At 48.9% G+C, this 24,375-nt stretch overlaps 1 protein-coding gene across 1 annotated transcript; it reads left to right on the top strand.

Annotated features, from left to right (window-relative positions):
* Nucleotides 1-252: 252 nt before the first annotated feature.
* LOC117470614 (transcription initiation factor TFIID subunit 4-like) lies at nt 253-23,957 on the top strand (the record flags this gene model as incomplete). The annotated part of the gene is given in 14 exon segments (XM_034115427.1): nt 253-413; nt 9,501-9,569; nt 12,465-12,614; nt 15,391-15,513; nt 15,970-16,059; nt 18,695-18,844; nt 19,720-19,786; nt 19,858-19,960; nt 22,241-22,410; nt 22,529-22,659; nt 22,757-22,879; nt 23,323-23,379; nt 23,447-23,566; nt 23,704-23,957. Coding segments are annotated over 14 exon segments (1,673 nt in total), but the record flags the coding sequence as incomplete, so codon positions are not given.
* Between the last annotated feature and the right edge of the window lie 418 nt (nt 23,958-24,375).

The following is a 24,375-nucleotide window of genomic DNA, read 5'->3' as shown; positions in this document are numbered from 1 at the left end:
GACTTATTGGTTGACTGGTTGGTTGGTTGGTTGATTGACTTATTGGTTGATTGATTGATTGGTTGGTTGATTGACTTATTGGTTGATTGATTGACTGATTGATTGACTGATTGGTTGACTGATTGGTTGACTGATTGATTGCTTGGTTGACTGATTGTTTGACTGACTGATCGATTGATTGGTTTGTTAACTGATTGACTGATTGATTGATTTGTTAACTGATTGACTGTTTGTCCTGCCTCCTGTCCTCAGGGATGGTTCTGGTTCGTACGGAGACGGGTCAGCTGGTGATGGTTCCTCAGCAGGTTCTGGCTCAGGCTCAGGCCAAGACCCAGCAGGGGGGCGGGGCCATCATCCATAGACCGGCCACGCCCACTGCAGGGACCACGGTCCGGGTCACCACCGCCTCCACGGTACGTTCAATACCTTTAATACCCTTAGAGTCATACTATGGTCTGTCAGCAGCTCACAGAGACACGTTGAGACCCCAAAGGGTTCTGATAGAGATGTTGGGTCTCCAGCTCACAGAGACACGTTGAGACCCCAAAGGGTTCTGATAGAGATGTAGGGTCTCCAGCTCACAGAGACACGTTGAGACCCCAAAGGGTTCTGATAGAGATGTAGGGTCTCCAGCTCACAGAGACACGTTGAGACCCCAAAGGGTTCTGATAGAGATGTAGGGTCTCTAGAACACAGAGACACGTTGAGACCCCAAAGGGTTCTGATAGAGATGTAGGGTCTCCAGAACACAGAGACACGTTGAGACCCCAAAGGGTTCTGATAGAGATGTAGGGTCTCCAGCTCACAGAGACACGTTGAGACCCCAAAGGGTTCTGATAGAGATGTAGGGTCTCCAGAACACAGAGACACGTTGAGACCCCAAAGGGTTCTGATAGAGATGTAGGGTCTCCAGAACACAGAGACACGTTGAGACCCCAAAGGGTTTCTGATAGAGATGTAGGGTCTCCAGCTCACAGAGACACGTTGAGACCCCAAAGGGTTCTGATAGAGATGTAGGGTCTCTAGAACACAGAGACACGTTGAGACCCCAAAGGGTTCTGATAGAGATGTAGGGTCTCCAGAACACAGAGACACGTTGAGACCCCAAAGGGTTCTGATAGAGATGTAGGGTCTCCAGAACACAGAGACACGTTGAGACCCCAAAGGGTTCTGATAGAGATGTAGGGTCTCCAGAACACAGAGACACGTTGAGACCCCAAAGGGTTCTGATAGAGATGTAGGGTCTCCAGCTCACAGAGACACGTTGAGGACCCCAAAGGGTTCTGATAGAGATGTAGGGTCTCCAGAACACAGAGACACGTTGAGACCCCAAAGGGTTCTGATAGAGATGTAGGGTCTCCAGCTCACAGAGACACGTTGAGACCCCAAAGGGTTCTGATAGAGATGTAGGGTCTCTAGAACACAGAGACACGTTGAGACCCCAAAGGGTTCTGATAGAGATGTAGGGTCTCCAGAACACAGAGACACGTTGAGACCCCAAAGGGTTCTGATAGAGATGTAGGGTCTCCAGCTCACAGAGACACGTTGAGACCCCAAAGGGTTCTGATAGAGATGTAGGGTCTCCAGAACACAGAGACACGTTGAGACCCCAAAGGGTTCTGATAGAGATGTAGGGTCTCCAGCTCACAGAGACACGTTGAGACCCCAAAGGGTTCTGATAGAGATGTAGGGTCTCCAGCTCACAGAGACACGTTGAGACCCCAAAGGGTTCTGATAGAGATGTAGGGTCTCCAGAACACAGAGACATGTTGAGACCCCAAAGGGTTCTGATAGAGATGTAGGGTCTCCAGCTCACAGAGACACGTTGAGACCCCAAAAGGTTCTGATAGAGATTGTAGGGTCTCCAGCTCACAGAGACACGTTGAGACCCCAAAGGGTTCTGATAGAGATGTAGGGTCTCCAGAACACAGACACGTTGAGACCCCAAAGGGTTCTGATGGAGATGTAGGGTCTCCAGCTCACAGAGACACGTTGAGACCCCAAAGGGTTCTGATAGAGATGTAGGGTCTCCAGCTCACAGAGACACGTTGAGACCCCAAAGGGTTTCTGATAGAGATGTAGGGTCTCCAGAACACAGAGACACGTTGAGACCCCAAAGGGTTCTGATAGAGATGTAGGGTCTCCAGCTCACAGAGACACGTTGAGACCCCAAAGGGTTCTGATAGAGATGTAGGGTCTCCAGCTCACAGAGACACGTTGAGACCCCAAAGGGTTCTGATAGAGATGTAGGGTCTCCAGCTCACAGAGACACGTTGAGACCCCAAAGGGTTCTGATAGAGATGTAGGGTCTCCAGCTCACAGAGACACGTTGAGACCCCAAAGGGTTCTGATAGAGATGTAGGGTCTCCAGCTCACAGAGACACGTTGAGACCCCAAAAGGTTCTGATAGAGATGTAGGGTCTCCAGCTCACAGAGACACGTTGAGACCCCAAAGGGTTCTGATAGAGATGTAGGGTCTCCAGCTCACAGAGACACGTTGAGACCCCAAAGGGTTCTGATAGAGATGTAGGGTCTCCAGCTCACAGAGACACGTTGAGACCCCAAAGGGTTCTGATAGAGATGTAGGGTCTCCAGAACACAGAGACACGTTGAGACCCCAAAGGGTTCTGATAGAGATGTAGGGTCTCCAGCTCACAGAGACACGTTGAGACCCCAAAGGGTTCTGATAGAGATGTAGGGTCTCCAGAACACAGAGACACGTTTGAGACCCCAAAGGGTTCTGATAGAGATGTAGGGTCTCCAGCTCACAGAGACACGTTGTGACCCCATAGAGAGACACGTTGAGACCCCAAAGGGTTCTGATAGAGATGTAGGGTCTCCAGAACACAGAGACACGTTGAGACCCCAAAGGGTTCTGATAGAGATGTAGGGTCTCCAGCTCACAGAGACACGTTGAGACCCCAAAGGGTTCTGATAGAGATGTAGGGTCTCCAGCTCACAGAGACACGTTGAGACCCCAAAGGGTTCTGATAGAGATGTAGGGTCTCCAGCTCACAGAGACACGTTGAGACCCCAAAGGGTTCTGATAGAGATGTAGGGTCTCCAGCACACAGAGACACGTTGAGACCCCAAAGGGTTCTGATAGAGATGTAGGGTCTCCAGAACACAGAGACACGTTGAGACCCCAAAGGGTTCTGATAGAGATGTAGGGTCTCCAGCTCACAGAGACACGTTGAGACCCCAAAGGGTTCTGATAGAGATGTAGGGTCTCCAGCTCACAGAGACACGTTGAGACCCCAAAGGGTTCTGATAGAGATGTAGGGTCTCCAGAACACAGAGACATGTTGAGACCCCAAAGGGTTCTGATAGAGATGTAGGGTCTCCAGCTCACAGAGACACGTTGAGACCCCAAAGGTTCTGATAGAGATGTAGGGTCTCCAGCTCACAGAGACACGTTGAGACCCCAAAGGGTTCTGATAGAGATGTAGGGTCTCCAGAACACAGACACGTGAGACCCCAAAGGGTTCTGATGGAGATGTAGGGTCTCCAGCTCACAGAGACACGTTGAGACCCCAAAGGGTTCTGATAGAGATGTAGGGTCTCCAGCTCACAGAGACACGTTGAGACCCCAAAGGGTTCTGATAGAGATGTAGGGTCTCCAGAACACAGAGACACGTTGAGACCCCAAAGGGTTCTGATAGAGATGTAGGGTCTCCAGCTCACAGAGACACGTTGAGACCCCAAGGGTTCTGATAGAGATGTAGGGTCTCCAGCTCACAGAGACACGTTGAGACCCCAAAGGGTTCTGATAGAGATGTAGGGTCTCCAGCTCACAGAGACACGTTGAGACCCCAAAGGGTTCTGATAGAGATGTAGGGTCTCCAGCTCACAGAGACACGTTGAGACCCCAAAGGGTTCTGATAGAGATGTAGGGTCTCCAGCTCACAGAGACACGTTGAGACCCCAAAAGGTTCTGATAGAGATGTAGGGTCTCCAGCTCACAGAGACACGTTGAGACCCCCAAAGGGTTCTGATAGAGATGTAGGGTCTCCAGCTCACAGAGACACGTTGAGACCCCAAAGGGTTCTGATAGAGATGTAGGGTCTCCAGCTCACAGAGACACGTTGAGACCCCAAAGGGTTCTGATAGAGATGTAGGGTCTCCAGAACACAGAGACACGTTGAGACCCCAAAGGGTTCTGATAGAGATGTAGGGTCTCCAGCTCACAGAGACACGTTGAGACCCCCAAAGGGTTCTGATAGAGATGTAGGGTCTCCAGAACACAGAGACACGTTGAGACCCCAAAGGGTTCTGATAGAGATGTAGGGTCTCCAGCTCACAGAGACACGTTGTGACCCCATAGGGTTCTGATAGAGATGTAGGGTCTCCAGAACACAGAGACACGTTGAGACCCCAAAGGGTTCTGATAGAGATGTAGGGTCTCCAGCTCACAGAGACACGTTGAGACCCCAAAGGGTTCTGATAGAGATGTAGGGTCTCCAGCTCACAGAGACACGTTGAGACCCCAAAGGGTTCTGATAGAGATGTAGGGTCTCCAGCTCACAGAGACACGTTGAGACCCCAAAGGGTTCTGATAGAGATGTAGGGTCTCCAGAACACAGAGACACGTTGAGACCCCAAAGGGTTCTGATAGAGATGTAGGGTCTCCAGAACACAGAGACACGTTGAGACCCCAAAGGGTTCTGATAGAGATGTAGGGTCTCCAGCTCACAGAGACACGTTGAGACCCCAAAGGGTTCTGATAGAGATGTAGGGTCTCCAGAACACAGAGACACGTTGAGACCCCAAAGGGTTCTGATGGAGATGTAGGGTCTCCAGCTCACAGAGACACGTTGAGACCCCAAAGGGTTCTGATAGAGATGTAGGGTCTCCAGCTCACAGAGACACGTTGAGACCCCAAAGGGTTCTGATAGAGATGTAGGGTCTCCAGCTCACAGAGACACGTTGAGACCCCAAAGGGTTCTGATAGAGATGTAGGGTCTCCAGAACACAGAGACACGTTGAGACCCCAAAGGGTTCTGATAGAGATGTAGGGTCTCCAGAACACAGAGACACGTTGAGACCCCAAAGGGTTCTGATAGAGATGTAGGGTCTCCAGCACACAGAGACACGTTGAGACCCCAAAGGGTTCTGATAGAGATGTAGGGTCTCCAGAACACAGAGACACGTTGAGACCCCAAAGGGTTCTGATAGAGATGTAGGGTCTCCAGAACACAGAGACACGTTGAGACCCCAAAGGGTTCTGATAGAGATGTAGGGTCTCCAGAACACAGAGACACGTTGAGACCCCAAAGGGTTCTGATAGAGATGTAGGGTCTCCAGAACACAGAGACACGTTGAGACCCCAAAGGGTTCTGATAGAGATGTAGGGTCTCCAGCTCACAGAGACACGTTGAGACCCCAAAGGGTTCTGATAGAGATGTAGGGTCTCCAGAACACAGAGACACGTTGAGACCCCAAAGGGTTCTGATAGAGATGTAGGGTCTCCAGCTCACAGAGACACGTTGAGACCCCAAAGGGTTCTGATAGAGATGTAGGGTCTCTAGAACACAGAGACACGTTGAGACCCCAAAGGGTTCTGATAGAGATGTAGGGTCTCCAGAACACAGAGACACGTTGAGACCCCAAAGGGTTCTGATAGAGATGTAGGGTCTCCAGCTCACAGAGACACGTTGAGACCCCAAAGGGTTCTGATAGAGATGTAGGGTCTCCAGAACACAGAGACACGTTGAGACCCCAAAGGGTTCTGATAGAGATGTAGGGTCTCCAGCTCACAGAGACACGTTGAGACCCCAAAGGGTTCTGATAGAGATGTAGGGTCTCCAGCTCACAGAGACACGTTGAGACCCCAAAGGGTTCTGATAGAGATGTAGGGTCTCCAGAACACAGAGACATGTTGAGACCCCAAAGGGTTCTGATAGAGATGTAGGGTCTCCAGCTCACAGAGACACGTTGAGACCCCAAAAGGTTCTGATAGAGATGTAGGGTCTCCAGCTCACAGAGACACGTTGAGACCCCAAAGGGTTCTGATAGAGATGTAGGGTCTCCAGAACACAGACACGTTGAGACCCCAAAGGGTTCTGATGGAGATGTAGGGTCTCCAGCTCACAGAGACACGTTGAGACCCCAAAGGGTTCTGATAGAGATGTAGGGTCTCCAGCTCACAGAGACACGTTGAGACCCCAAAGGGTTCTGATAGAGATGTAGGGTCTCCAGAACACAGAGACACGTTGAGACCCCAAAGGGTTCTGATAGAGATGTAGGGTCTCCAGCTCACAGAGACACGTTGAGACCCCAAAGGGTTCTGATAGAGATGTAGGGTCTCCAGCTCACAGAGACACGTTGAGACCCCAAAGGGTTCTGATAGAGATGTAGGGTCTCCAGCTCACAGAGACACGTTGAGACCCCAAAGGGTTCTGATAGAGATGTAGGGTCTCCAGCTCACAGAGACACGTTGAGACCCCAAAGGGTTCTGATAGAGATGTAGGGTCTCCAGCTCACAGAGACACGTTGAGACCCCAAAAGGTTCTGATAGAGATGTAGGGTCTCCAGCTCACAGAGACACGTTGAGACCCCAAAGGGTTCTGATAGAGATGTAGGGTCTCCAGCTCACAGAGACACGTTGAGACCCCAAAGGGTTCTGATAGAGATGTAGGGTCTCCAGCTCACAGAGACACGTTGAGACCCCAAAGGGTTCTGATAGAGATGTAGGGTCTCCAGAACACAGAGACACGTTGAGACCCCAAAGGGTTCTGATAGAGATGTAGGGTCTCCAGCTCACAGAGACACGTTGAGACCCCAAAGGGTTCTGATAGAGATGTAGGGTCTCCAGAACACAGAGACACGTTGAGACCCCAAAGGGTTCTGATAGAGATGTAGGGTCTCCAGCTCACAGAGACACGTTGTGACCCCATAGGGTTCTGATAGAGATGTAGGGTCTCCAGAACACAGAGACACGTTGAGACCCCAAAGGGTTCTGATAGAGATGTAGGGTCTCCAGCTCACAGAGACACGTTGAGACCCCAAAGGGTTCTGATAGAGATGTAGGGTCTCCAGCTCACAGAGACACGTTGAGACCCCAAAGGGTTCTGATAGAGATGTAGGGTCTCCAGCTCACAGAGACACGTTGAGACCCCAAAGGGTTCTGATAGAGATGTAGGGTCTCCAGAACACAGAGACACGTTGAGACCCCAAAGGGTTCTGATAGAGATGTAGGGTCTCCAGAACACAGAGACACGTTGAGACCCCAAAGGGTTCTGATAGAGATGTAGGGTCTCCAGCTCACAGAGACACGTTGAGACCCCAAAGGGTTCTGATAGAGATGTAGGGTCTCCAGCTCACAGAGACACGTTGAGACCCCAAAGGGTTCTGATAGAGATGTAGGGTCTCCAGAACACAGAGACATGTTGAGACCCCAAAGGGTTCTGATGGAGATGTAGGGTCTCCAGCTCACAGAGACACGTTGAGACCCCAAAGGGTTCTGATAGAGATGTAGGGTCTCCAGCTCACAGAGACACGTTGAGACCCCAAAGGGTTCTGATAGAGATGTAGGGTCTCCAGAACACAGAGACACGTTGAGACCCCAAAGGGTTCTGATAGAGATGTAGGGTCTCCAGCTCACAGAGACACGTTGAGACCCCAAAGGGTTCTGATAGAGATGTAGGGTCTCCAGCTCACAGAGACACGTTGAGACCCCAAAGGGTTTCTGATAGAGATGTAGGGTCTCCAGCTCACAGAGACACGTTGAGACCCCAAAGGGTTCTGATAGAGATGTAGGGTCTCCAGCTCACAGAGACACGTTGAGACCCCAAAGGGTTTCTGATAGAGATGTAGGGTCTCCAGCTCACAGAGACACGTTGAGACCCCCAAAAGGTTCTGATAGAGATGTAGGGTCTCCAGCTCACAGAGACACGTTGAGACCCCAAAGGGTTCTGATAGAGATGTAGGGTCTCCAGCTCACAGAGACACGTTGAGACCCCAAAGGGTTCTGATAGAGATGTAGGGTCTCCAGCTCACAGAGACACGTTGAGACCCCAAAGGGTTCTGATAGAGATGTAGGGTCTCCAGAACACAGAGACACGTTGAGACCCCAAAGGGTTCTGATAGAGATGTAGGGTCTCCAGCTCACAGAGACACGTTGAGACCCCAAAGGGTTCTGATAGAGATGTAGGGTCTCCAGAACACAGAGACACGTTGAGACCCCAAAGGGTTCTGATAGAGATGTAGGGTCTCCAGCTCACAGAGACACGTTGTGACCCCATAGGGTTCTGATAGAGATGTAGGGTCTCCAGAACACAGAGACACGTTGAGACCCCAAAGGGTTTCTGATAGAGATGTAGGGTCTCCAGCTCACAGAGACACGTTGAGACCCCAAAGGGTTCTGATAGAGATGTAGGGTCTCCAGCTCACAGAGACACGTTGAGACCCCAAAGGGTTCTGATAGAGATGTAGGGTCTCCAGCTCACAGAGACACGTTGAGACCCCAAAGGGTTCTGATAGAGATGTAGGGTCTCCAGAACACAGAGACACGTTGAGACCCCAAAGGGTTCTGATAGAGATGTAGGGTCTCCAGAACACAGAGACACGTTGAGACCCCAAAGGGTTCTGATAGAGATGTAGGGTCTCCAGCTCACAGAGACACGTTGAGACCCCAAAGGGTTCTGATAGAGATGTAGGGTCTCCAGAACACAGAGACACGTTGAGACCCCAAAGGGTTCTGATGGAGATGTAGGGTCTCCAGCTCACAGAGACACGTTGAGACCCCAAAGGGTTCTGATAGAGATGTAGGGTCTCCAGCTCACAGAGACACGTTGAGACCCCAAAGGGTTCTGATAGAGATGTAGGGTCTCCAGAACACAGAGACACGTTGAGACCCCAAAGGGTTCTGATAGAGATGTAGGGTCTCCAGAACACAGAGACACGTTGAGACCCCAAAGGGTTCTGATAGAGATGTAGGGTCTCCAGAACACAGAGACACGTTGAGACCCCAAAGGGTTCTGATAGAGATGTAGGGTCTCCAGTTGGAGTTGGACAGTTTGTACCGTCTAACGGAAACCCTATAATTCCTTTTTAGTGTTGTATTTAATAGAGTTGAGTCCACTGACACTAGTAAGTTTACTTTGGGTGTTTGATGGTCAGGACAGTCTCTTTATATCAAAGATAATACACACCTGATGCATTCCCTCGTTCACCTGAGCCCAGCTCGCTGTACCGTGTGTTGCTGCTTCCTGTTAGAGAGTAGCTGAGCACAGCGTCGCCAGCTTTAGCGTCATCACAGTGTTTCAGGAGATCACTGATATGTGGAGGTTACCCTGCTGAACTGAACTGTTTGAGATTATTCCCTGACGTAATCCTCACATGGAGGAATCCCATTGGACCGAGGGGCCCGTCTATCTTCCGGGTCGGACTACAGGAATCCGTCCTCACTGCAACTCCACATGTGTACCAGAGAACTTGTGCAGACATTTCCCATGATGCTTTGCTGCTGTCTAACGTGTCGACCCCCCCCTCATCTTCAGGCTCCTCAGACCGTCCGCCTGGCCTCCCCTGCTCAGACCAGAATGGTTCAGTCCACCTCCACCGTACAGGTGAGCTTCCTGTTGAACTCCTCCATCACACATACCTTTAAAGGTCACCTGTTTTGCAAAATGCACTTTTTGATAATAATAATAATAGATGTATTTTGTCAGTGCTTTTGCAGGTGCTCCAAGTCGCTTTACAGAGATAGTGAAAAGAACAACAAATAAATACAGTTGAAGTCTAATTAAAATCAAGCAATACAAAAACAATCACACATTAAAAGCCAGATTGAAGAGGCGAGTGTTTTGAAGGGGGGGAGGGGGGGAGGGGGGGGGAGAAGGCTCTGTCCCCCCAGGTCCGTCTCTGATGGGGGGGGGGGGGGGGGGGGAGAAGGCTCTGTCCCCCCAGGTCCGGACTTGATGACTTTTATACATAAAAATGTGGGCGGGCTTTACACCCACGGGCCAATCAGAAACGTTGCTGTCAGAAACAATGAGACGTGTTCTGGAAGTAATATGGTCTGTGTTTACATTAGCATGCTAACACTCAGAGCTAACCTGTACTGGAGAGAGCATGTGTGAAGAAGCAGGAAATCAAAAGGAAGTCACCTTGTGGTAAACCTGAGAGAGAGAAAGAGTTTGAGCTCCATACTGTTTCAGAGAGAATCCTTCATGTGGTTTGGAACATGATATGGAGTTTCAGAGAGAATCCTTCATGTGGTTTGGAACATGATATGGAGTTTCAGAGAGAATCCTTCATGTGGTTTGGAACATGATATGGAGTTTCAGAGAGAATCCTTCATGTGGTTTGGAACAGGATATGGAGTTTCATCACGGCAGCATTTAGCTGAGTTTCTGCTGGGAGAGTTCTCCTGATGAGATCTACTCTCTCTCTGAAGCTACTGACCCAGAGTCAGCTCTTTAGTAACAGCTGGAAGAGAGGGGGGGGGGGGGCTACAAGGGTCTGTTTGGGGTTTGGAGCAGGACACTTCAGAGACATGTCCTTAGTAACAGCTGGAAGAGAGAGGGGGGGGGGGCTACAAGGATCTGTTTGGGGTTTGGAGCAGGACACTTCAGAGACATGTCCTTAGTAACAGCTGGAAGAGAGGGGGGGGGGGGCTACAAGGATCTGTTTGGGGTTTGGAGCAGGACACTTCAGAGACATGTCCTTAGTAACAGCTGGAAGAGAGGGGGGGGGGGGCTACAAGGATCTGTTTGGGGTTTGGAGCAGGACACTTCAGAGACATGTCCTTAGTAACAGCTGGAAGAGAGGGGGGGGGGGGGGCTACAAGGATCTGTTTGGGGTTTGGAGCAGGACACTTCAGAGACATGCAGCTCTGCTGGAGGGCCCTCAGCTCGACTGCAGCTCTGCTGGAGGGCCCTTTTGTCCCCTGGTAGTCTCAGTATCATTTAAACATCTTTAACCAACACTTAAAACACACATTTCCTGCCCTCTGCTTGCTTTATAAATGTTGTCAATTTGATGCAATTTTTCTGCATGAAATGTACAGTACGCCCTCTGGCGGACGTTTTGTGAATTACGCTAAAATCCCAAAAATGTAATGTTTTTTTTCTTTGAGGGGGAATGCTCTAGGGACCCCAATGCTCGGCCAGTTTTGATCCTGCAGCCGTTGTCTACGTGTGTAGCACGACGGCTTATTTTTAGTGTGCCGTGGCAAAAAAAGTTAGGGTAATTATTTTCTGTACATTCGACATGTGCCCATTGAAGGGCATGTGTACAGGTGTGTACGCATGACGACACGGTACCCTAATACGAGTTAGATCCTAAGAAACCGGCTGGCCCGGATAACGTAGAACCTTTCTTTTTAAAGATAGCTGCAGATTTGATTGCTCCACCTCTTACTTCTCTTTTTAACCTCTCCCTCAGCACAAATGCAATTCCAACCGTATGGAAGTCAGCGTATGTCCTGCCTTTACTAAAAGGAGGGGAGGCCACTTTATTAAATAATTATAGACCCATCTCTAAATTGCCAGTTCTGGCGAAGGTTCTTGAACGCCTAGTGAGTGAGCAGGTAAAGGTGTTTTTAAGTAAAAATGACATCCAATGTAAACATCAGTCAGGTTTCAGAAAGCAACATAGCACTGTGGTGTCAAGTCTTGGACCTTCTCAATATAACTATAATGATTATGTTGTAGAATTACAGTTTCTAGATATTGGAAGAGGCCCATGAGTCTCTTTGCTAATTATCAGCAGATGTACCCATGTTGGAGCAGGACACTTCAGAGACAGAGGGGCCCTCAGCTCGACTGCAGCTCTGCTGGGGGGCCCTCAGCTCGACTGCAGCTCTGCTGGGGGGCCCTCAGCTCGACTGCAGCTCTGCTGGAGGGCCCTCAGCTTGACTGCAGCTCTGTTGGAGGGCCCTCAGCTCGACTGCAGCTCTGCCTGAGGGCCCTCAGCTTGACTGCAGCTCTGCCTGAGGGCCCTCAGCTTGACTGCAGCTCTGTTGGAGGGCCCTCAGCTTGACTGCAGCTCTGCCTGAGGGCCCTCAGCTCGACTGCAGCTCTGCCTGAGGGCCCTCAGCTTGACTGCAGCTCTGTTGGAGGGCCCTCAGCTCGACTGCAGCTCTGCCTGAGGGCCCTCAGCTTGACTGCAGCTCTGCCTGAGGGCCCTCAGCTCGACTGCAGCTCTGCTGAAGGGCCTCAGCTCGACTGCAGCTCTGCTGGGAGGCCCTCAGCTCGACTGCAGCTCTGCTGAAGGGCCCTCAGCTTGACTGCAGCTCTGCTGAAGGGCCTCAGCTCGACTGCAGCTCTGCTGGGAGGCCCTCAGCTTGACTGCAGCTCTGCTGAAGGGCCTCAGCTCGACTGCAGCTCTGCTGAAGGGCCTCAGCTCGACTGCAGCTCTGCTGAAGGCCCTCAGCTCGACTGCAGCTCTGCTGAAGGGCCAATAAGAGCCTTGAATCCTTGAAATCATAACAAAAGTAATAATGTTTGATGTTTCCACAGAAGACAATCTCTGTGGCCCCCGGGGGCGCCATGGTGACGGTGAAGATGCCCCCCCCTCAGAAGGGCCCCACAGTGATTACAGGAAACAAGCCTTCCCCCCCGACCCTCAGCACCCCCGCCCCCCCTGCCAGGGGCCCCCTCCTGTCCACGGTAAACTCACTGATACACGTGAGGGACAATGTGCAGCGAGGCGGTCATTATGGGTAAAAGAACAGCTTCTGATCAGGAGCCCCACGCCAAGCGGAGGGATCTAGATCTGCATGAAGGTGTTCTCATAAGGACCAAGTCGCTGCACATTGTCCCGCTTATCACACGGCCACATTCTCAACTAAGTAATGATATGACTCCCACTATTAATTGAAATGCTTTTATTGATTTAAAAAATAGTTGTATTGATTTAAATTGACATGCATCCGCTAAGAAAAATAGTCCGTTGTTACCGTTTGAACTAACGTAGCAACGGCAGGAAGGAGGAGCTTTTTGATTATGATGTCTGGATGATATAGTAATCACAGTGTTCTCTGGATGATAGAGTAATCACAGTGTTCTCTGGATGATAGAGTAATCACAGTGTTCTCTCTCTGGATGATAGAGTAATCACAGTGTTCTCTGGATGATAGAGTAATCACAGTGTTCTCTCTCTGGATGATAGAGTAATCACAGTGTTCTCTGGATGATATAGTAATCACAGTGTTCTCTCTCTGGATGATAGAGTAATCACAGTGTTCTCTGGATGATAGAGTAATCACAGTGTTCTCTCTCTGGATGATAGAGTAATCACAGTGTTCTCTGGATGATAGAGTAATCACAGTGTTCTCTCTCTGGATGATAGAGTAATCACAGTGTTCTCTGGATGATAGAGTAATCACAGTGTTCTCTCTCTGGATGATAGAGTAATCACAGTGTTCTCTGGATGATAGAGTAATCACAGTGTTCTCTCTCTGGATGATAGAGTAATCACAGTGTTCTCTCTCTGGATGATAGAGTAATCACAGTGTTCTCTGGATGATAGAGTAATCACAGTGTTCTCTCTGGATGATAGAGTAATCACAGTGTTCTCTGGATGATAGAGTAATCACAGTGTTCTCTGGATGATATAGTAATCACAGTGTTCTCTGGATGATAGATAGAGTAATCACAGTGTTCTCTCTGGATGATAGAGTAATCACAGTGTTCTCTGGATGATAGAGTAATCACAGTGTTCTCTGGATGATAGAGTAATCACAGTGTTCTCTCTCTGGATGATATAGTAATCACAGTGTTCTCTGGATGATAGAGTAATCACAGTGTTCTCTCTCTGGATGATATAGTAATCACAGTGTTCTCTGGATGATAGAGTAATCACAGTGTTCTCTCTGGATGATAGAGTAATCACAGTGTTCTCTCTCTGGATGATAGAGTAATCACAGTGTTCTCTCTCTGGATGATAGAGTAATCACAGTGTTCTCTCTCTGGATGATAGAGTAATCACAGTGTTCTCTCTGGATGATAGAGTAATCACAGTGTTCTCTCTCTGGATGATAGAGTAATCACAGTGTTCTCTCTCTGGATGATATAGTAATCACAGTGTTCTCTGGATGATAGAGTAATCACAGTGTTCTCTGGATGATAGAGTAATCACAGTGTTCTCTCTGGATGATAGAGTAATCACAGTGTTCTCTCTCTGGATGATAGAGTAATCACAGTGTTCTCTCTCTGGATGATAGAGTAATCACAGTGTTCTCTGGATGATAGAGTAATCACAGTGTTCTCTCTCTGGATGATATAGTAATCACAGTGTTCTCTGGATGATAGAGTAATCACAGTGTTCTCTCTGGATGATAGAGTAATCACAGTGTTCTCTCTGGATGATAGAGTAATCACAGTGTTCTCTCTGGATGATAGAGTAATCACAGTGTTCTCTCTGGATGATATAGTAATCACAGTGTTCTCTGGATGATAGAGTAATCACAGTGTTCTCTGGATGATAGAGTAATCACAGTGTTCTCTCTGGATGATAGAGTAATCACAGTGTTCTCTCTCTGGATGATAGAGTAATCACAGTGTTCTCTCTCTGGATGATAGAGTAATCACAGTGTTCTCTCTCTGGATGATATAGTAATCACAGTGTTCTCTGGATGATAGAGTAATCACAGTGTTCTCTGGATGATAGAGTAATCACAGTGTTCTCTCTGGATGATAGAGTAATCACAGTGTTCTCTCTCTGGATGATAGAGTAATCACAGTGTTCTCTCTCTGGATGATAGAGTAATCACAGTGTTCTCTGGATGATAGAGTAATCACAGTGTTCTCTCTCTGGATGATATAGTAATCACAGTGTTCTCTGGATGATAGAGTAATCACAGTGTTCTCTGGATGATAGAGTAATCACAGTGTTCTCTGGATGATAGAGTAATCACAGTGTTCTCTCTCTGGATGATAGAGTAATCACAGTGTTCTCTCTCTGGATGATAGAGTAATCACAGTGTTCTCTGGATGATATAGTAATCACAGTGTTCTCTGGATGATATAGTAATCACAGTGTTCTCTCTGGATGATAGAGTAATCACAGTGTTCTCTCTGGATGATAGAGTAATCAGTGTTCTCTGGATGATAGAGTAATCACAGTGTTCTCTGGATGATAGAGTAATCACAGTGTTCTCTGGATGATAGAGTAATCACAGTGTTCTCTCTCTGGATGATAGAGTAATCACAGTGTTCTCTCTCTGGATGATAGAGTAATCACAGTGTTCTCTCTCTGGATGATAGAGTAATCACAGTGTTCTCTGGATGATAGAGTAATCACAGTGTTCTCTCTCTGGATGATAGAGTAATCACAGTGTTCTCTGGATGATAGAGTAATCACAGTGTTCTCTGGATGATAGAGTAATCACAGTGTTCTCTCTCTGGATGATAGAGTAATCACAGTGTTCTCTAACCCTCTCAGGAGATGCAGGAGAACGTGAAGAAGTGTAAGAACTTCCTGGCGACGCTCATCAAGCTGGCGTCTCACAACTCGCCGTCCCCCGACACCTCCAAGAACGTGAAGGCGCTGGTCCAGGACCTGCTGGTGAGAAACTCCTCATAACACCTGATATTACTGATATAATGATGGTGGTGATGAACAACTCACTATAACACTAATACTGACCAGAGGTGGGAAGTAGTGGAGTACAAATACTTTGTTACTGTACTTAAGTACATGTTTCTGGTATCAGTACTTTACTCCACTACTTATCTTTTGACCACTTTTTACTTTCTACTTCTTACATGTTGAACACAAATACCTGTACTTTCTACTTCTTACATGTTGAACACAAATACCTGTACTTTCTACTTCTTACATGTTGAACACAAATACCTGTACTTTCTACTTCTCACATGTTGAACCCAAATACCTGTACTTTCTACTTCTTACATGTTGAACACAAATACCTGTACTTTCTACTTCTTACATGTTGAACACAAATACCTGTACTTTCTACTTCTTACATGTTGAACACAAATGTGTGTGTGTGTGTGTCAGGATGCAAAGATCGAGCCGGAGGAGTTCACCACGCGGCTGCAGGCGGAGCTGAAGTCCTCTCCTCAGCCGTACCTCATCCCCTTCCTCAAGGTGAGAGGAGATCACTGATCACTTTATTGATCCCAATGTGGGAAATGTTTGCATTGCATCAAAAGACAAGGCGTTGAACATCAGATCAATTAAAAGAGTAGAAATAAACAATCCAAAATGTAAACATGTCAATTGAAATAAAATAGCATTAAAAAAACAGTAGAAAAAATACATGTTGAATTACTCTCTGACTGCGTTCACACCTATAGTCACTTCCCTGCCTCTCTGACTGCATTCACACCTATAGTCACTTCCCTGCCTCTCTGACTGCATTCACACCTATAGTCACTTCTCTGCCTCTCTGACTGCGTTCACACCTATAGTCACTTCCCTGCCTCTCTGACTGCATTCACACCTATAGTCACTTCCCTGCCTCTCTGACTGCATTCACACCTATAGTCACTTCTCTGCCTCTCTGACTGCGTTCACACCTATAGTCACTTCCCTGCCTCTCTGACTGCATTCACACCTATAGTCACTTCTCTGCCTCTCTGACTGCGTTCACACCTATAGTCACTTCTCTGCCTCTCTGACTGCGTTCACACCTATAGTCACTTCCCTGCCTCTCTGACTGCATTCACACCTATAGTCACTTCTCTGCCTCTCTGACTGCGTTCACACCTATAGTCACTTCCCTGCCTCTCTGACTGCATTCACACCTATAGTCACTTCTCTGCCTCTGACTGCATTCACACCTATAGTCACTTCCCTGCCTCTCTGACTGCATTCACACCTATAGTCACTTCTCTGCCTCTCTGACTGCGTTCACACCTATAGTCACTTCTCTGCCTCTCTGACTGCATTCACACCTATAGTCACTTCCCTGCCTTTCTGACTGCATTCACACCTATAGTCACTTCTCTGCCTCTCTGACTGCGTTCACACCTATAGTCACTTCCCTGCCTCTCTGACTGCATTCACACCTATAGTCACTTCTCTGCCTCTCTGCCTGCATTCACACCTATAGTCACTTCTCTGCCTCTCTGACTGCATTCACACCTATAGTCACTTCTCTGCCTCTCTGACTGCATTCACACCTATAGTCACTTCTCTGCCTCTCTGACTGCGTTCACACCTATAGTCACTTCTCTGCCTCTGACTGCATTCACACCTATAGTCACTTCCCTGCCTCTCTGACTGCATTCACACCTATAGTCACTTCTCTGCCTCTGACTGCATTCACACCTATAGTCACTTCCCTGCCTCTCTGACTGCATTCACACCTATAGTCACTTCTCTGCCTCTCTGACTGCGTTCACACCTATAGTCACTTCTCTGCCTCTCTGACTGCATTCACACCTATAGTCACTTCTCTGCCTCTCTGACTGCGTTCACACCTATAGTCACTTCCCTGCCTCTCTGACTGCGTTCACACCTATAGTCACTTCTCTGCCTCTCTGACTGCGTTCACACCTATAGTCACTTCCCTGCCTCTCTGACTGCATTCACACCTATAGTCACTTCTCTGCCTCTGACTGCATTCACACCTATAGTCACTTCTCTGCCTCTGACTGCATTCACACCTATAGTCACTTCCCTGCCTCTCTGACTGCATTCACACCTATAGTCACTTCTCTGCCTCTCTGACTGCGTTCACACCTATAGTCACTTCTCTGCCTCTGACTGCATTCACACCTATAGTCACTTCTCTGCCTCTCTGACTGCGTTCACACCTATAGTCACTTCTCTGCCTCTGACTGCATTCACACCTATAGTCACTTCCCTGCCTCTCTGACTGCATTCACACCTATAGTCACTTCTCTGCCTCTGACTGCATTCACACCTATAGTCACTTCTCTGCCTCTCTGACTGCGTTCACACCTATAGTCACTTCTCTGCCTCTCTGACTGCATTCACACCTATAGTCACTTCCCTGCCTCTCTGACTGCATTCACACCTATAGTCACTTCCCTGCCTTTCTGACTGCATTCACACCTATAGTCACTTCTCTGCCTCTCTGACTGCGTTCACACCTATAGTCACTTCCCTGCCTCTCTGCCTCTCTGACTGCATTCACACCTATAGTCACTTCTCTGCCTCTGACTGCGTTCACACCTATAGTCACTTCTCTGCCTCTCTGACTGCGTTCACACCTATAGTCACTTCCCTGCCTCTCTGCCTCTCTGACTGCATTCACACCTATAGTCACTTCTCTGCCTCTGACTGCGTTCACACCAGCGATGAACCGCTCCAGAGTTCACTAGCAAGCGGTCCGAGACCACCTCTTGTAGGCGGACCAGAGTCTGCTGGTTTAGTTCAGAGGTCTGCGTTCACACCGACCCAAACGAACCGCACCAAGGGGGTAACACACCGGACTATACAAGGTGTGAATGCGACCTCAGAGTCCAGTTATCAGAGGAGCAGAGGAGGTCTGAGATAGAGAGTTACTGCAGGGAAGGCGTCCTCTATCTGTCTGTGACTCCAGGTCATCATCATCATCATCATCATCATCATCATACATTTGATTTATAAAGCGCTTTTCCTGGTGCTCAAAGTGCTTTATAAGACTCCAGGTGCTGCAGATCAGCAGCGCTGTCCAGTGTTAACTACCTCTGAAAGGACCAATCAGAGTGGAGTATTCAGCCCTGTGATTGGATGATGTGTTATTGATTGATTGGATGATGTCCCTCCCCAGAAAAGCCTCCCCTCGCTGCGTCAGTCTCTGCTCACCAACCAGCAGAACCTGATGGCCTCCACCTCCGCCCCCCCCATCATCTCCACCTCCATCAGACCCAGACTACCCATCAGCCCCGGCGCCACCACGGTACGCCTCAACACCCCGCTGGTACGATCTCACACACACACACTCACACACACACACACACACGCACACTCACTCACTCACACTCACACACTCACACACACACGCACACTCACTCACTTACTCACTCACACTCACACACACACTCACAGAAACAAACACACACACACACAGAAACACTCGCATACACACACACACACACACACACACACACACACACACACACACACACACACACACACACACACACACAGACTGACAATCACATTCACAGACTGACACAGACATTCACACTCACACACACTCACCGAAACACTCACATTCTCACACACACACACACTGGTGGGTGTTTGTCATCTGCTGGTGGACTAACCGGAGAGAATTACAGTGCTTGCCTCGACGGGGAGGGATTGCATTGAATTAAAGCAGCGGGAGCAAACGCTTGCCTCGGGGAGGGAGAAAGAAAGCCACAGCGGAGAATAAACAGAAGGGTAACCATGGTAACTATGGGCGGGAAGTCTTCTTCGCTGCTTTTGTGGCAGACTACAGCGCCACTTACAGGCCTGGCATATGTACTACAGCGTCTCCAGCGCTTTCGAGCGGCAATGGCCGTGGCCCAACCCCACATTCCCCTGATAGGTGGAGAGTTGGCCCAATAGCCGTAGCGCCACCGTCCTGACGTCAGGACAGTGTTCAAATCTGGATCAGTTTTTATCAGATCCGTTGCAGCCCCTTTTTTAGAGATTTGGGTATGGAGGAAAATAGAGAGGGTTGTGTTTTCTGACACTTGGTGAGTTCCCTGGAACACCGGGGACACATATTCATGTAGAAAAGACGTACACAAGTGCATTTTGCATGATAGGTCCCCTTTAACTTTGCCGTGTGGTGTGAATGTTCAGGTGGGGGTCCGGGCGGGGGTCCCGGCTCGATCGCCCGTCGTCTTCAATCAGACGCTCCGACCTCAAGGTACACATATTGATTAGTGATTTATTTAATTAGTTCCTGGTTCAGTGTCTCAGAGCGTTCTCTCCTCTCAGGTACGCTCATCAGAGGACCGACCACCATCATAGGTAGGAGTCCGCTGAATGTGGCTCCGGCCAATCAGAGGAAGCTGAGCGACCCTGGGGGCGGGACTTTCAGGTAACCTATTTATTATAGAGGCATTACAACACAATGACAGTCAAATACGTGTTAACATGAAGAGGAAATAATACCATCAAATGTAGAACATTGAAAAACAAGAGTTAAAAGAAAATTAAATCATTAAAGCACACATTTGAATAAAGAACATAAAATAAATAAAATATATGAAACTTTATTTAAAACCACAATTAAAACGTAAAACTAAATCAATTTAAATAACAAGAAACTCGGAAGAATTAAATAAAATGCAAATGTTGTGTAAAACATTTTAAAAACTCAAACAAATCTAAAGAAAGTAATTTAAAAAGGCACCTGACCCCCCCTCATATTAAAACAAGGCACCTGACCCCCCCTCATATTAAAACAAGGCACCTGACCCCCCCCTCATATTAAAACAAGGCACCTGACCCCCCTCATATTAAAACAAGGCACTTGACCCCCCTCATATTAAAACAAGGCACCTGACCCCCCTCAAATTAAAACAAGGCACCTGACCCCCCCCTCATATTAAAACAAGGCACCTGACCCCCCCCTCATATTAAAACAAGGCACCTGACCCCCCCTCATATTAAAACAAGGCACCTGACCCCCCCTCATATTAAAACAAGGCACCTGACCCCCCCCTCATATTAAAACAAGGCACCTGACCCCCCCCCTCATATTAAAACAAGGCATTGCACATAAAGTAGACGGTCAGGAAGCCAGTCCTCTCCTCTGCAACAGAGATCATATAGAAACACTCTACACCGGAGAACAGCTGCTCCACAAACAACAACAAACACGACGACGACGACGACAACCAACACGACGACGACAACCAGCACGACGACGACAACATACACGACGAGGACAACCAACACAACGACGACAACAACACGACGACGACAACAAACAAGACGACGACAACCAACACGACGACGACAACCAACACGACGACGACAACCAACACGACGACGACAACAAACACGACGACGACAACAAACACGACGACGACGACAACCAACACGACGACGACAACCAACACGACGACGACAACCAACACGACGATGACAACCAACACGACGACGACAACCAACACGACGACGACAACCAACACGACGACAACCAACACGACGACGACAACATACACGACGATGAGGACAACAAACACGACGACGACAACCAACACGACGACGACAACCAACACGACGACGACAACCAACACGACGACGACAACCAACACGACGACGACAACCAACACGACGACGACAACCAACACGACGACAACCAACACGACGACGACAACATACACGACGATGAGGACAACAAACACGACGACGACAACAAACACGACGACGACAACCAACACGACGACGACAACCAACACGACGACGACAACCAACACGACGAGGACAACCAACACGACGATGAGGACAACAAACACGACGACGACAACATACACGACGACGACAACCAACACGACGACGACAACCAACACGACGACAACCAACACGACGACAACCAACACGACGACGACAACATACACGACGACGACAACATACACCACGACGACAACCAACACCACGACAACCAACACCACGACGACAACATACACCACGACGACAACCAACACGACGACGACAACCAACACGACGACGACAACCAACACGACGACGACAACATACACGACAACCAACACGACGACGACGACAACCAACACGACGACGACAACCAACACCACGACGACAACCAACACGACGACGACAACATACACAACGACAACCAACACGACGACGACAACCAACACGACGACGACAACCAACACGACGACGACAACATACACGACGACGACAACCAACAGGACGAGGACAACCAACACGACGAGGACAACCAACACGACGACAACCAACACGACGACAACCAACACGACGACGACAACCAACACGACGACGACAACATACACGACGACGACAACATACACGACGACGACAACATACACGACGACGACAACATACACGACGACGACAACATACACGACGACGACAACATACACGACAACGACAACCAACACGACGACGACCAACAAGACGACGACCAACACGACGACGACAACCAACACGACGACGATAACTATTTTATTTCTATTTCAGAAATATGTTGGATTGTTTATTTCCAGTGTTTTCATTTCTCTTTTTTGCAAACATAAAGTCCTTCTTCTCTTATTAGAGACATCTTCTGACAGATCCCAGACCAGTGTCCTGACTCTGTCCCTCCCCCCCCTCTCCTCCCCCCCCCCAGAGACGACGATGACATCAACGACGTGGCGTCCATGGCGGGCGTGAACCTGAACGAGGAGAACGCCCGGATCCTCGCCACCAGCTCGGAGCTCGTGGGAACCAAGATCAGATCCTGCAAAGACGAAGCCTTCCTGCCCCCAGGACCGCTGCTCAAACGCATCCTCGACTCAGGTGTGTGTGTGTGTGTGTGTGTGTGTGTGTGTGTGTGTGGATCTGTAATGTGTGTGTGGATCTGTAATGTGTGTGTGTGTGTAGATCTGTAATGTGTGTGTGTGATGTGTGTTCTCAGCGAAGCAGCAGGGGGTCCTGGAGGTTCCTCCGGAGGTGGTGGCTCTGATCTCTCACGCCACTCAGGCCCGACTGAGAGCTCTGCTGGAGAAAGTGAGCAGCATCGCTCAGCACCGCAGTGAGGGGGGGAAGGTACACACACACACACACACACACACACACACACACACACACACACACACACAGGTACACAGTGTGTGTTATATGTAATGTGTGTGTGCTCCTGCAGGAGGACGAGCAGGAGTGTATGTCAGACGTTCGCTCTCAGCTCCGGTTCTTCGAGCATCTGGAGAGGCTGGAGAAACAGAGGAAGGACGATCAAGAGAGAGAGATCCTGCTGAAGGCTGCCAAGGTACACAGACACACACACACACAGACACACACACACACACACACACACACACACACACACACACACACACTCACAGACACACACAAACACACAGACAGACACACAGACACACAGACACACACACACACACACACACACACAGACACACACACAGACACACACACAGACACACACAGACACACACACAGACACACACACACACACACACAGACACACACACAGACACACACACAGACACACAGACACACACACACACACAGACAAACACACAGACACACACACAGACACACACACACACACACACACACACACAGTAGGAATTCAGGGAAAAAGTCAGAATCTTTAGATTTCCATCAGATATTCCTCACACACAGTTTTTGTCTCAGCAGAAGAACTTCAGTATCAAAAACATGATAATAATTCTTGACTGGTTTGTGTTTCAGAGTCGAGCTCGACAGGAGGATCCGGAGCAGGCGCGTCTGAAGCTGAAAGCTAAGGAGGTACGAAGCTTCACATTCACTCGTATATATGTTTAACTGAGTGTTTACTCTCTGATGTCTCTCTCAGATGCAGCAGAATGAGTTAGCTCAGATGAGGCAGCGAGACGCTAACCTGACAGCGCTCGCTGCCATCGGACCGAGGAAGAGGAAAAAGATGGACTCACCGGGAGGAAGCTCCGCCCCCGAGGTGTGTGTGCGCCTGTGTGTGTACCTCTGTGTGTGCGCCTGTGTGTATTGTAGGGCTTTTATTCATTATTTTTGCTAAATGTTTGCGTCACAGCAACATGTTGTTTACATGTCCAACGCCCCCCCCCCCCCCCCCAGGTGGTGTCTGGCCCAGGCTCCTCCCCCGGATCCTCGTCGTCACGGCAACAGCTGCGACAGCGAATCACCAGAGTGAATCTCAGGGACTTCATTTTCTGCCTGGAGACCGACCGCATCACCGCCAGATCCCTCACGCTCTACAAGGCTCTGCTCAAATAACAGGAAGTGACCCCCCGCGGGAAGGGACCCCCCCTCTGTTGTGTGTGTGTGTGTGTGTGTGTGTGTGTGTGTGTGTGTGTGTGTGTGTGTGTGTGTGTGTGTGTGTGTGTGTGTGTGTGTGTGTGTGTGTGTGTGTGTGGTGTGTGTGTGTGTGTGTGTGTGTGTGTGTGTGTGTGTGTGTGTGTGTGTGTGTGTGTGTGTGTGTGTGTGTGTGTGTGTGTGTGTGTGTTGACTTCAAGCTGCTGGCTGTCGTTGAGGAGACGCCTGATGACATCACACCTCTTCATCGATCTCCATTCCTCTTTGACAAAACGTTTCCAACATCTCGACTTCTTAAACGGATAAAAGACCTTATTCTCCAGAATCCCTTTAACAGTGACATCATCATCATCATCATCACGTGTTGTTAGCGTGTTCATGTTCTGTTCTCTCTAGAGACGGCTCAGTGAGAGGTGTACTGTCCCTTTAAGAGTCCTCACAGGGAGCTGGATCTCCCACGGTCAGTGAACCTCT

The sequence above is a fragment of the Trematomus bernacchii genome, unplaced genomic scaffold (assembly GCF_902827165.1).
Source record: "Trematomus bernacchii unplaced genomic scaffold, fTreBer1.1, whole genome shotgun sequence".
Lineage (NCBI taxonomy): Eukaryota > Metazoa > Chordata > Actinopteri > Perciformes > Nototheniidae > Trematomus > Trematomus bernacchii.
Note: the sequence above shows the minus strand (reverse complement) of the source record. Positions and strands in the feature narration are given on the sequence as shown.